This window comes from Cydia amplana, chromosome 15 (genome assembly GCF_948474715.1).
Source record: "Cydia amplana chromosome 15, ilCydAmpl1.1, whole genome shotgun sequence".
NCBI classification, from domain to species: domain Eukaryota; kingdom Metazoa; phylum Arthropoda; class Insecta; order Lepidoptera; family Tortricidae; genus Cydia; species Cydia amplana.
The window spans coordinates 6,783,279-6,797,658 of NC_086083.1; the positions used below are offsets into that span (position 1 = coordinate 6,783,279).

General features: G+C 37.1%; 1 protein-coding gene across 1 annotated transcript; it reads right to left on the bottom strand.

Moving 5' to 3' along the window:
- Positions 1-848: 848 nt before the first annotated feature.
- On the bottom strand, positions 849-4,703 carry LOC134654795 (uncharacterized). The gene is made up of 3 exons (XM_063510265.1): positions 3,309-4,703; positions 1,076-1,427; positions 849-885 (listed from the first exon to the last, which is right to left on the bottom strand). Exons 1-3 carry the CDS (start codon positions 4,393-4,395, stop codon positions 849-851), a joined length of 1,476 nt encoding a protein of 491 aa, XP_063366335.1. The 5' UTR covers positions 4,396-4,703.
- Between the last annotated feature and the right edge of the window lie 9,677 nt (positions 4,704-14,380).

The following is a 14,380-nucleotide window of genomic DNA, read 5'->3' on the forward strand; positions in this document are numbered from 1 at the left end:
GCCTGGATTAATACAGAATGAAATGAGTACAGAAAATATAAAAGCTAATACTCGGCTAATCCTGACATAAAACGCGACTCTGCGTTTTTTTTTAAAGTTAAACAGAAATAATCTACATTACGCATACTGCACAACCAAATAATGAACAATAGAAAACCATAAAAAATAAAAAACTCAACTACATCACTACAGGCATATCTCCAATACCTGTAACGACTCACTCTTAACGACTACATCAATGCATGTCATTCATGTCATTGACTCACTGTTATCTTACATCATTGCATCTACAATGACTCACTTTATAACTTATACATAACTCACTCTTAATTTTCATCATTACATGACTTCTGTAATGATTCGCTCTTTCATATCAAATAATCAAGGATATTCAGAAGTTTTCACTTTTCAATATTGATTCACATGTCACTTAGACTTCTGAATTACAATTATATTTATACTTTTTTTTTTCTTATCACTAAATTCTCTGGCACATCATTACATGACTTTTGTAATGATTCGCTCTTTTATCAAATAATCAAAGACATTCAAAAATACACTTTTCAATATAAATTCACTTAGGTTTCAGTATTATAAACAATTATAAAATAAACTTCTCTTTTTTTTTTTTATTCACTAAATTCTCTGGCTCATTTTAGACATTATCATGTTTATAATAGTATCACAAAACTCTCTTATTCGCTGAATATTAAATTGTTACAACTACGCATCTGTTGTAGTAACATACATTTTAACGTTTTAATTATATATCACACATTGACTTTCTCTAATCTATTCACACATCACAAAAGTAATCAGATAGTATTCTTAGCAATATAATATACTATTCACACCAGTCTCTTGTTTCCCAAGTTATTATCACAACTGTAATTAATTATGTTTACTAAACATTAAAACTTTACAATAGCTCTGAAACTAATAAGTTTTCACATTCGTGGTTTTTTTTCTCTTTTTTTTTTTATTAACTATTAATTCACTCAACATAAATTGCTCTAAATTTAACCTTTGTCTTCACTCTGAATCACTAGAAATAACATCATTACTGAAAACTAACCAAGGGTGCAACTTATCTACCGCATAAGTTCCCTTGTACGCTTTAGCACCTTGTTTACGTGTGATGGGAGTATCCTCCACTTCGTACCGGTCGTTACCTAATACTTTACTGATCCTATACGGACCAGCGCATTTTTGAACTAACTTTTTACTTTGCCCTGGTTCACCACGAGCTTCTCTCTGAACGCGTACTAAATCGCCTACTTTGTATATTTCAGGTTTTTTTCGGGATTTGTCAAAATGTTCCTTCTGCTGTTTTTGACTTTCTTCTATATTTTGGGCAACTTCTTCTCTTATCTTGTCGATGTCTTGAGGTTGCTCAAACTCTGATACTACAGTATTCATGACCCCATCTGAACACCCAGTAGGCCTCAAACTAAATAACACTTCAGCAGGCGTGCGACCTGTCGTCTTGTTAACCGTGTTATTTATTGCCCATTGAACTTGAGGTACAGCTAAATCCCATAAGTTATCCGGTTTATCATGATTAACGGCTGTTAACGAGTCTACAATTGTACGATTATATCTCTCGATTTGTCCATTCGCGCGAGGACTGGCGACAGCATTTAACACATGTTCCATGACACCTCTTTGTTTCAGGAACTCGGCAAATTCTTTACTGGTAAAACTAGTTCCACGGTCTGAGATAATTCGTCGCGGTACGGCATAGAGAGAAAAATATTCATTGAACACTTTTATGGTAGTACTAGTTTTAGTGTTTTTCACAGCTTTAATGTAAATAAACTTTGTGAATGCGTCAATTATACAAAGTATGTAACAATTTTTGGATGTACTCATGGGGAATGGGCCACAGTGGTCTGTATGCAAAGTATCGAACGGTTTATTTACTTTGGGTATCGGATGAAGATACCCTTCCTTGGGCCCAGCTGGTACTTTATTATGCGCACAGTTAAGACACGCCTTACAATACTTTTTGATGAAGCGTCTCATTTTTGGGAACCAATACACGCGACTGACTTTTTCGTAAGTTTTGTCGAATCCTACGTGACCTAAATCATCGTGGTTCATACGAACTATTTGCCATCGAACTGTTTTTGGGACTACCCATTTGAGATTTATTTCCTCGTTCTTGTTTATTATTCGATATAAACGTCCGTTTTTCAGAGTAAAATTTTTATGGACCTCAACAATCTCTTTAGTATTTGGATCGCTCAGTATGTTCATAATACGTTGTATTTCAGAGTCCTGTTGCTGTACTGTTTGAAGCCATGTATCATCGTCAATTGATAAAATATCTACTACTTCCGTAATTTCATTTGATTCGGACTGTATTGGGTTTCGGGATAAAGCGTCTACATGAAGCATCTTAGTACCCTCCCTATGCTCTATAACCAGGTCGTACTCTTGCATAAGAATATACCATCGCGCCACTCTCGGTATCAAATCACGTTTGGTCATTGTGCTACGAATGGCAATACAGTCTGTAACTACTTTAAAGGCCTTACCGAGTACATATACCCTAAACCGATCCAAAGCACAGACCACTGCCAGCGTTTCTAACTCATAGGAGTGTAATTTGCTCTCGTCAGGAGTGGTCTGGCGGCTGTAATACGATATAGGTTGCAGCCCCGCTGTAGGGTGACGTTGCATAAGTATAGCTGCAAGGCCTAACTTACTAGCATCTGTATGAATTTCTAATTCAGCACTTGGATCGTACAATGCTAATACTGGGCGACTAGTCAACTTTTGTTTAAGCTCCGTAAAAGCGTTAATTTGAGATTCACCAAAATTCCAAACCGTGTCTTTTTTTGTAAGGGACGTCAATGGCCTCGCTATGACTGAAAAGTTTTTGATGAAGCGCCTGAAGTAGCTCGTGAGCCCAATAAATTGACGAACCTCATGTACGTTTGTCGGTACCGGAAAGTCGTGTACAGCTTGGATTTTGCCTAAACCCGGTCGTACCCCCTCTGAGCTAATCTCATACCCCAGATAGTCGATACGGGTCTGGAAAAAGTGGCACTTATTCAAATTTAACGTGAGTTTAGCGGATCGTATTAATTGAAACACCTTTTCCAATTTATCTAGACCTTCGCTTACGGTTTTGGAAGCAACTAATAAGTCATCCATGTAGGCCAAAGCCAAATTCCGACCAAAACCTCTCAGCATAGCATTAATGGTTCTCTGAAAAACACTCGGAGCGTTCGCCAACCCAAACGGCATGCGATTAAACTCATACAATCCGTCAGGTGTAACGAACGCTGTGAGATGCCTACTTTCCTCATCCATTGGCACCTGATAATATCCCGACGCCAAGTCGAGACTACAAAAATAAGCGTTGCCTCCAAAACTGTCTAACTGGTCTTCAATTCGAGGCAACGGATATTTGTCCTTTAGAGTTTTCCTATTCAAAGCTCTGTAGTCAATACACAAGCGTTTCTCACCATTTTTCTTTTTCACCAATATTACCGGGCTTGAATAGGAAGACGTACTTTCCCGTATAATATCGTTTGACAACAGATCTTCGATTATTTTCGACAACTGTTCGCGTTCAAGTTGTGACATTCTATAAGGATTATGTACTACTGGTACATTGTCATTTAAAGTTATGTGCATTTTTGATAAGTCGGTCCTTCCTAGTTCCTTGAGATTCAACGCAAAACAATCCCTATACCTGTCTAGTAAATTATAGAATGCACGTTTGTCAGTTTCAGTTAGCTCTATACCTAATTTCACTTGATCTATTGGCAATGGTTGGTAATCACCAGTTTGACTAGTGGTACATGTGCCTACATATTCATTGGATACTTCTTTGTACCGATAACCTCGAGTAAGTAACTCATCAACTTTAAAGTTTAAGGTTTTATTTGATAAGTTACTTATCATTACATATCCTTTACCATTTTCAAATTTATAAATTCCTGGAAGAACCATGTAATCAGTATTACCTACTTTCTGTCTATGGCCATATTGTACAAACAGTCCACCTGAATAATCACCTTCCACTTTGACATCCATTGGAGAGGTGGAACGAGGCAAGATAGCAATATTATCCTGAATGAATAGTTGCAATTTTTCATTCTCTCCCACAATCTCAGGTTTTTGCAAAAATATCAACTCATCGTTTGTTTTAAAGGCCATGACATGCGGCTGTTCAGTAAATGTCTGTCCAACTAATATAGGTGCTAGCAAATACTGATCGGGTACAATCAAAATTTTAACCTCCCCTCTGACATTGTCTATTTCTAGAGTCACTGCTTTCCTGCCCAAAGGCTTAACTAACGAATTGCCAAATCCCTTCAATAAAGGTAAGTCGCTAAGGTCCCAATCCATAAGCAAATTTCGAGCATTAGTTTCTCTCATCAGAGTGCACCGGCTCCCAAAATCAACATATGCCTGGCTCTGTACCCCGTTAACATGAATGGACTTAAAATATTTCTCATTTCCATCTGTAGAGTTATCAAAATTATCAATACATAATATAGTTTTTTCTCCGTTTAAATTCTGCCGTTCCTTATTATTGCTACTACTACCTGAATCGGCCTTTTTACGGCAGTCTTTTGTTTCGTGACCTAATTTGTAACAGTAAGTGCATTTTTTTAGTGGTTTAGTACACCTAATACTAATATGCCCTGCCTCATTACAATTAAAACATCTCAGCGGCTGTGTGTTTGAATCGTTTGTTTTATTTTGACTGTGTACAGCTTTGTTTAATGGCATGTTCTTACTACGCATAAGATTATTTGTATCGGTTAAAGAAACAGTACGTAGATAGTTTAGTAGTTGTTCTGGTTTTTCAAACATACATGCACCGGCACTCATCCGTACAAATTTGTCATCAATACCATGGATTACGCATCCAACAGCCTTTCGGCCGGATATTTCACACTTATTTACTAAAGCCATTTTGTCATAGTAATAATTTTCTAAGGGCTGTCCGATCCTACAACGAAGTTTCAACATATTTGTTAAGAGGTCTCCATAATTCTCATTAATTAGAAAAGCTGTCTTTAACTTTTCTGTCCATTCAGCCCATGAAAACAGTACTGATGGCAGTCCTTGGTACCATTTCTTGGCTAAGCCGCTTAACTTTGGTATGGCATAATGACAAATATGTCGGTCATCCCAATGGTATATCTGGGCACATTCATTTACTTTGGTCAACCAGGTAAGTATAGTTTGGCTATTATCATTAGGATCAAATTCTGGAACGACACTGTGCGAGACTGGAAAATTATTAGAACCAAAAGAAAATGGTATTGGTGGTGTTCGAGTCTTATTGCGGTCTGACTCCGAGCTTGTCCAATAGTTCGGCCTTTGGCGATAACTATGTGAGTGAGATGAATGATCCTTACGACGCTCTCTACTCTTACGTTTACGTTTGTGTGCCCTATCATGCGACCTACTCATACACCTATAGTGTGTATCTGTACTAGTACTTGACCTTCTCTTCCTTTTTCTATCACACTCCCTACTACGACTACGAGATCTTCCCATTTTACAATTTCCCTGTCGCAACTCAAATAGAATGAAAATTAATACCAGTAACTCAGAGTGAAGTTTAAAGTAAACAATTATTTAACTGACAGTCTCTGGATAAAATTAAAATAAATTACTACAGCTATTTATGATAGGCTACCTAACTAAATAACAATTTCACTTCTTCCTTGTAGTCGATTGTTTTCAGAATTATCTTAAACATATTTTCACCATTAACATGCAGACCAGCAGCTAAAAAGATATTTCTATTCACTCAGCAGTATTTCAGCTATTATGGTTATAGTTACTGTAGGCGTCCAGATCCCAAAAAAAAACGCACACTCACAAACGCCCAACTCCACTAAACATGCTTTTGTAAGTACGATCACGACACAAACACACCACGTCGTCTTATAGGAAAGCTTGGTTAGATTATGTAAAATTGTTCGTTCATATAGGTTAGTTTTCGTTATTCAAACATCCCCCTTTTTGTCTCTGAGCTCAGTTAGTAAGTTATCACTCCGTTAATTGCCAACACACGGTGAATACAGATGCAAATAAATGGAATTCTCTGACCTTATCTTCCGATTCATAGAATTCTTGTCCTGTACAGCTAGGCGGGCGTCGGTTTCAAAGAGCCAGCTTCTCCAATTCATCCCGGCTTCTGAACTGAAAGCTCACCTCGTGAGCCTCTTCTGGGGTTTCGTAAGATGCTTGAAATATGAAAACGTAGTACTTCTTCAGTGGTTTTAATCGGTAACTTTTACAAACGTTTCTCTCTTCGTGTTACAAAAATGCTTGACAGCCAGAAAAATATATTACCACAGATAACATATATACGTTCTACGCGCCAAAACTGATGTTTCGGCGGGCTTACGCGAACTGTCATTATTACCATAACCTAATGTTGGTACACTGTATTAATCATCCAGTTTATTAAGAAATACTAGATATAATATTAGGGTGTTACATTGTCAAGCCTGGATTAATACAGAATGAAATGAGTACAGAAAATATAAAAGCTAATACAAGTCAGTGCAAAGTTAGCTTGGTCTGACTCTATAAAAATTTCAGAAACAGCATTGTTTGATTTATGTGGAAGACACTCATGTTTAGTTACCTATGTATTGTTTAGCATTTTTTTTAGCACTTTTTCAAATTATTTAGCATAATTCTGGCATAATCTAGACATAAGTCTGGCACTTTTTCAAATTCCGAGTTGGCAACACTGGGGACAACGCGTTATTATACTTCTTGCTGGATCTAAACACGGAAGTGTACCAGGATCCCTTCTTTTATCTGCTAAGAATATTAAAACCTGTTCAGCAGACTACCATGAAGATATGACTGCGAATCTTTACGAAAAGTGGTTTCAAGAGCAATTATTACCGAACTCGCCACCAAATAGTGTTATTGTGCTAGACAACGCCTCCTATAATTCCAGGCAAGCTGAAAAGATTCCGAATACTTCTTCAAGAAAGGCTGATATAATAACATTTTTACAAGAACGAAATCAAATAATACCTCCGAAGATAAATAAAAAGGCACTGATAGATCGCGTCCAAAGCTTGAAGCCTGAGAAAAAAATGGTTATCGATGAATTGGCAAAGGAGAGTGGTCACATTGTGTGACCACTCTCATTATTATTGCCAGGTTAACCCAATTGAGTTGGTTTGGAGTGAACTCAAACAAAGAATATGACGTAATAATACGCAACCACAGCTAAACTCTAACGTGGTCGAATTAGTTCGCGAGGAGACGATGAAAATTGCTAATAATGTATGGACCGCATGTTTTAGTCATGTTGAGGGTATCGAGAACACATTTATTATTCAAGATCAGCAACGCTTCGTTATTAACGTGACTGAGAGCTCAGATAGTGAATAATTCCATTATTTTTAATAAAGTAATATATGAGTAAATAATTTATGTTGTACTATTTTTACTCCATTCCAATGTTAGGTACATTTTTGACAACCCTATGCAAAAGTGATGATGCCTTTTGTTAAAGAAGCATAAAGTGCATTATAAGCTGTAACAGAAGTGGTTTGGGTCGAATCTCACTATGTCGTATTACGACTTCAGACCTTTTGAAATAAAAATGCCATTGTAACAAGTTTTATGGCTTTTAGCTCTTAAACCGTCGGACAGACTTTATACCAGTAACGAAAAAATTATTGACGGGTTCGACCGTGAAGTTTTATAAAAAATACTTTTTGACCGAATACGGTACTTTTAGTGGGGTCAAAAAGCCGTCGGCATTTCCGAAAGTACAATACTTACAGGCGTATGAGACCGGAGTGTATAGTATAGGTACCCAAAATTTTTGTTCCCCAATATTTTTTGTTCCATTCGCGTTTTTCCCCACTTTTTAGGGTTCCGTACCTCAAAAGGAAAAAACGGAACCCTAATAGGATCACTCGTCTGTCTGTCTGTCCGTCCGTCCGTCTGTCACAGCCTATTTTCTCCGAAACTACTGGACCAATTAAGTTGAAATTTGGTACACATATGTAAGTTTGTGACCCAAAGATGGACGTGTAACGTAAATAAATGAATTTTAAATATGGAGGCCATTTTTGGGGGTAAATGAGAGAATTAAAAAATAAAGTTTTTCTAACTATATCGTGTTACATATCAAATGAAAGAGCTCATTGTAAGAATCTCAAATGTATTTTTTTTATAATTTTAAAATAAACAGTTTAGCGGTTATTCAAGAAAATAGGCAAAAAATGACCATCCCCCCCCCCCTTATCTCCGAAACTACTGGGTCTAAAATTTTGAAAAAAATACACAATATAGTTCTTTACCTATAGATGACCGGAAAACCTATTAGAAATGTGCAGTCAAGCGTGAGTCGTACTTAATTACTTAGTCTTTGACCCTACCCCTACGGGTTTTTTTTTATGTTTTCTCCGAAACTACTGGTCCAATTAAGGTGAAAATTGGTACACATATGCAAGTTTGTGACTCAAAGACGGCCATGTAACGCAAACAAATGAATTTTAAACATGGGAGCCACTTTTGGGGTGTAAATGGGAAACTTAAAAAATAAAGTTTTTCAAACTAGGTATGTCTTGTTACAATTCAAATGAAAGAGCTCATTGTGAGTAATTCAAAAAAAATTTTCGGTTATTTTAGGATACATAATTTAGCAGTTATTCAAGAAAATAGGCAAAAAATTACCATTCTCCCCCTTATCTCCGAAACTACTGGGTCTAAAATTTTGAAAAATATACACAAAATAGTTCTTTACCTAATAGATGACAGGAAAACCTATTAGAAATGTGCAGTCAAGCGTGAGTCGAACTTAATTACTTAGTCTTTGACCCTACCCCTACGGGTTAATTTTAAATGTTTTCTACGAAACTACTGGACGAAACTAATGCCTCCGGCGCGCCTCACTCTAAATTTTATATCTGCATACATCTAGCAACTATATCAAGTTTGGTGTCTTTTTCGTGTAATTCGAGGATAAGGAATTCATTTCTGTGACTAAATTTTCACTCACCCATACAAAAAAATACGAGAAATCCATAATTCAGAAAAAATCTTTACACTTTTTTTTAAGAAACTCCTCTACAGAATTAAAAGTATGGGGATTTGGTCGAGAAAAAAAAATACCTGTGAATAGCCCAGTTATCCTACTATATATAACAGTAAACTTATCAAACATTTTTCTTTTATAACCCTCTTAAAAAAATGTTTTGTGTCTCACGGCGTACCTGCATTGTAAGAGCGGTAAGCAGCTTTTAGGATTTTTAAGTATGTTTAGATGATTTCTGATAAGTTGTTATGCTTCTGTACGGCTACCATCAGTTTGGCACTGACATAAACGCCATCGAGAACGTAATTTACTTTCTATGCATCTCGCTCGTACTCGCATATTAGTGCGAACGAGATGTATTATAGAAAGTAAATTACGTTCTGGATAGCGTATATGTCAGTTTTGACACTGTCAGTGACTCATGGTACGGGCTCTGGTTGTAGATAACATTAATAAATTACTTCTGGACTTGATATATATACACATACAATTTAATTATTTTTTTAAGAAGCAGAAATGTCTGCGACCGATGCTATTATGCTCATATTAGTTTTATCATTCTCTAATTTTAGAAGTTACGGGGGGGGGGGGACACACATTTTACCACTTTGGAAGTGTCTCTCGCGCAAACTATTCAGTTTAGAAAAAAATTATATTATAAACCTCAATATCATTTTTGAAGACCTATCCATAGATACCCCACACGTATGGGTTTGATGAAAAAAAAAAATTTTTGAGTTTCAGTTCGAAGTATGGGAAACCCCAAAAATTTATTGTTTTTTTTCTATTTTTGTGTGAAAATCTTAATGCGGTTCACAGAATACATCTACTTACCAAGTTTCAACAGTATAGTTCTTATAGTTTCGGAGAAAAGTGGCTGTGACATACGGACGGACAGACAGACGGACAGACGGACAGACGGACAGACAGACAGACAGACAGGCATGACGAATCTATAAGGGTTCCGTTTTTTGCCATTTGGCTACGGAACCCTAAAAATTGGAAAAAATACTGTCTTGGGTGACACTTGAACTCCAGACGCCATGAGTTCAAGTCTCACCCAAGAGAGTAATTTTTCCACTTTTAAATTCATATAAATAAAGATGTTGAGAACACTTTCGCCAGTAGTTATTATTATAATTGTGATAAAATTAACATATTTAGTTAGGATATGTCTGACAAAAAATGCACATAGGTCCGTGCAAATGTGCAGTCAAGCGGGAGTTGGACTTAATGGACGGAACCCTTAGAACGCGAGTTCGACTCGCACTTGGCCGGTTTTTATTTTCCTATGCAGTTGTGTCACTATTAGGCTTCTTTTTCGGACGCATGAATGTCTAGGGTAAGTAATAGAACGTATACAAACCTATAATATATTGCTCAGAATATATAAATTCAATTAGTATAATTTTGAATGGCATAACGTGCAATAAGTATAACGTGCGATACGTATAACAATGAATTCTATAATTTTATAATGTATAAATGAACTTTACATATAATATCGTTTATGATAAGTATAAAAAGGTATAACGTTGAAATAATATAAGTTACAAAACAAATACCACGCAATAAACCTAACCTTTTATTTTTCTGGGGAGTAACAGTTCTAACCTAACCTACTTTTCTGATACCAGTTTTTTCTGTGGGGGGTCACAGTTCTAACCTAACCTAACCTATTTTTATGGTAGCAGTTTCTTTTTCTGTGGGGTAACAATTCTAACCTAACCTAACCTACTTTTCTGGTAGCAGTTTCTTTCTCTGAGGGGACACAGTTCTAACCTAACCTACTTGTCTGGTGGCAGTTTCTTTTTCTGGGGAGTCACATTCTAACCTAACCTACTTTTCTGGTAGCAGTTTCTTTTTCTGGGGAGTCACAGTTCTAACCTAACCTAACCTACTTTTCTGACAGTAATTAGTTTCGATGACCTATGAAATACTGAGCTATCCAAATAATTTTACTGATGTTTTGTTCAGATAATGAGATGTTATTCATTATTTTAATTTATATGCATAATGAATGTTATATTAAATGTAATTAGTTTATTTGTATGTTATACCAAACAGCGGTATGTCTATTGTATGTTATATTATTTTTATGTTATACTTATTGAAAATATAGATTTAGTGCATTATACATAAGATTAGTATACGTTTTGAACGTTTGTAAACTGAAATTATACCAAAAGTGCGTATTCATTATGATACGCACCCGAATGTCTATACGTTTTTGTTGCTACGCTTATTCTATTCCATGCATTTTGTCTCCTAGTCCGTATTATCTCCATGCCTATCATGTACCTGTAGAATTTATTACCATTAGCTTTACTATACACTCTGAGACCGCGGCCCATCTCATACCTTGTCACACACATAGCAATTCAATCTTCGCCGACGTGCTGTTTCGTCATTATCAGGACGTGGACGAAACACTAGGCATAGGCATAGGCAGCGTCCTGAAAATGATTGCGGGCAAGTTTGACTGCGCATATGTAAACCACTGTTGCAGGGCCCAGGGTAATAATAATGTTGTATATGATATTGTTATTAATTAATGTACCTATGTACAAATTGTGTAATTTTAATGGGGCTATTTTAATTTGTGTATGTGGGTATTGTAATGGGGTATTTTAGTGTTAAGTGTAAATAGTAGCTACTAATAATTTGTATTTTAATTATTTATTTATTTTATTTATAGACAATAAGAAATGGATGGCCCAATTGTGTTCCTTCATGAACGGGATTAAATACGCCGGAGATCTACGAATTGAAGCGGTTTATAACTTTGAACAGACGAAAAGGAGTTGCGCCGAACAAAGTTAAAATCGGCGCAATTTTCCACGCGCTCCTTTTAAAAAAGTACATCGGGGAGATGGTCGATTCGATTGGACGTTACACGTAGACACAACAGGGGCAAAACTCTTGAACTGTTTAGAGAGAGCTACTCAATGGAAGGGGTTGATTTCTCAGCCAATGATTAATAAGGTTTTCATATGTGAAATGTGCCTGCGTGCCGCGTCCCTGGTGCGACGCGTGCGCGCCAGCTCCAACAGCGTCCTGGAAATGATTGCGGACAAGTTCTGTCCGTATATCACATTTTGCTGCGGACTTCATGCGCCCGGCAGCACTGTTGTAGACACATTGAGAAGTAAATGATGGGTGTCAATGTGCCTACCACGGTTGCTGTAATGTTTTATATTTTAATGATATATGTTTTAAATGTTTGTGTTTGTTTAATGTTAATATTTATATTTTGTACTTATGAGTCACACAGTTACTTGAAATATGTATGGTATGGAATGTCTGCTCATAAAAGGTCAATTGCGCTGGTGTGGGCACTTTGTACGTATGGCACCATCGAGACTGCCCAAAGCAGTATTTTACTCTGAGCTAGCCACAGGTAAACGCAAGGCTGGTGGGCAGTACCTACGCTACAGGGATGTCTTGAAACGCCACTTTTTGGCCACCGGCATATCATGCGAGTCGTGGGAGGAGCTTGCAACACGGAGATCGGACTGGCGAACTGCTGTCAATACGGGTCTTGTATTCTTAACCAATTTAATATTATATACCTACCTGTAGACTGTTGTGTTGTTATGTAACTAACCGCCTTCATTTAGATATAAATAGTTGTAAATATGAAATGTACCTAACTGACGTGTAAAACTATGTTTTATAAAGGAATAAATGAAATGAAATGAAAATGATATCTTCGAACACACCCGACTTGAAGATCTTGACGCCAAACGCCAGCTCCGTAAAACTCGGCCCAAGCCCTCCTACAATTACACATACAACGCATCTGGGCAGCTCTACTGTGCTTTATGTTGTCGCAATTTCAAAACCAAATTTGGTTTTGCGAGCCACGCTCGCGCTCATGCACGTAATAGTTAAGACCCTTTTTATGTTCTATTTGTCAGGATGTCGCCGTCGACGGATACGTCTGGGAGGACATCATATTTTATTAAATTAAATTTATATTACACCTTATGTGTATAATTGCATGAATTCTATAGTAATTTAAATTGTTTTTTTTTACTTATTTTCTCGTAATGCATCTAATACCTTTAAACGAGCAATTCTTGTTTATTTATTTATTTATTTATATATATATATCGGGGATCTCGGAAACGGCTCTAACGATTTCGATGAAATTTGGTATATAGGGGTTTTCGGGGGCGAAAAATCGATCTAGCTAGGTCTTATCTCTGGGAAAACGCGGATTTCCGAGTTATTATATGTTTTCCGAGCGAAGCTCGGTCACCCAGATATTGTTAATTATAAGATGTATTTTTTTTTTAAAAGATGTGTCCCCGCCGAGTTTGTTGCCGGTCCCATATTGGGATACCCTCCTCCAATTGAGGGGGGATTTAAATCTTCTCGGGGCAGAGGTGGAGGGTTGGAGCCGGTCTACCTAGCTTTATATGACGTTCATAAGCGCATTGTAATTATGCCTACTTGAATAAACTATATTTTATCTTTATCACATACACATGATGCCATTGTTCGTCTGTTGTCCCAAAGGCTGGAATTGGATCCTGTAGTAATGGAATACCAAGAACTTGCTGCAGAAGCCGAAGCTGCAGCAGCTGCAGAAGCTACAATAGCTGCAAAATCTGCAACAGCTGCAGCAATTGCACCTTCGGCGGTTGCTTTACCCGCAGCAGAAATCGCGCACTCGTCGGCAATAGGACTGTCCAAAAATATATTTTTAAAGCTGGCGAGTGCGCCAACGCCAATTCCATTTAGCATCTTGGCAGCAAATCAGTCAACTCAAACGCCTGAACCGAACGCGCCCAACGTATCGCGCAAAGCGACATAGGCAAACTCGTAAAATTGAAACAGGACGTTCCGACACGCTAGAACTCCACGTATGACATGTTGGACAGGTTAATAAAAATAAAAGCAGCTGTTTGCGCCACACTTGCCTTGACAAGGCCCGATTTAATGCTGAGTGTCGAAGATTGGGAGACGGTGGAGGCAGCGGTGCCTATTTAAAAAATGTTCTATGCCGTAACAAATGAAATTAGTGCTGAAAAAAATGTAAGCCTATCAAAAGTTCTCATTGACCAATATTTTAGGGACAAATATAAGAAAGCACATTAACGCTGAACCCATTCCTGCAGTCAACCTACTGGTGGAAACTTTAAAAAATGAACTGGACCGACGCCATCTATGTACAACACCACATACTAAACACAGAAGCGTCTCTATTAGATCCCAGATTTAAAGATAAAGGTTTTCGCGACAAACCTTTGGGCGATAAATAGGGATTGCAATCCGTTTATATATTGGTTGTTTTATTATATGCTTATTTATTGTATT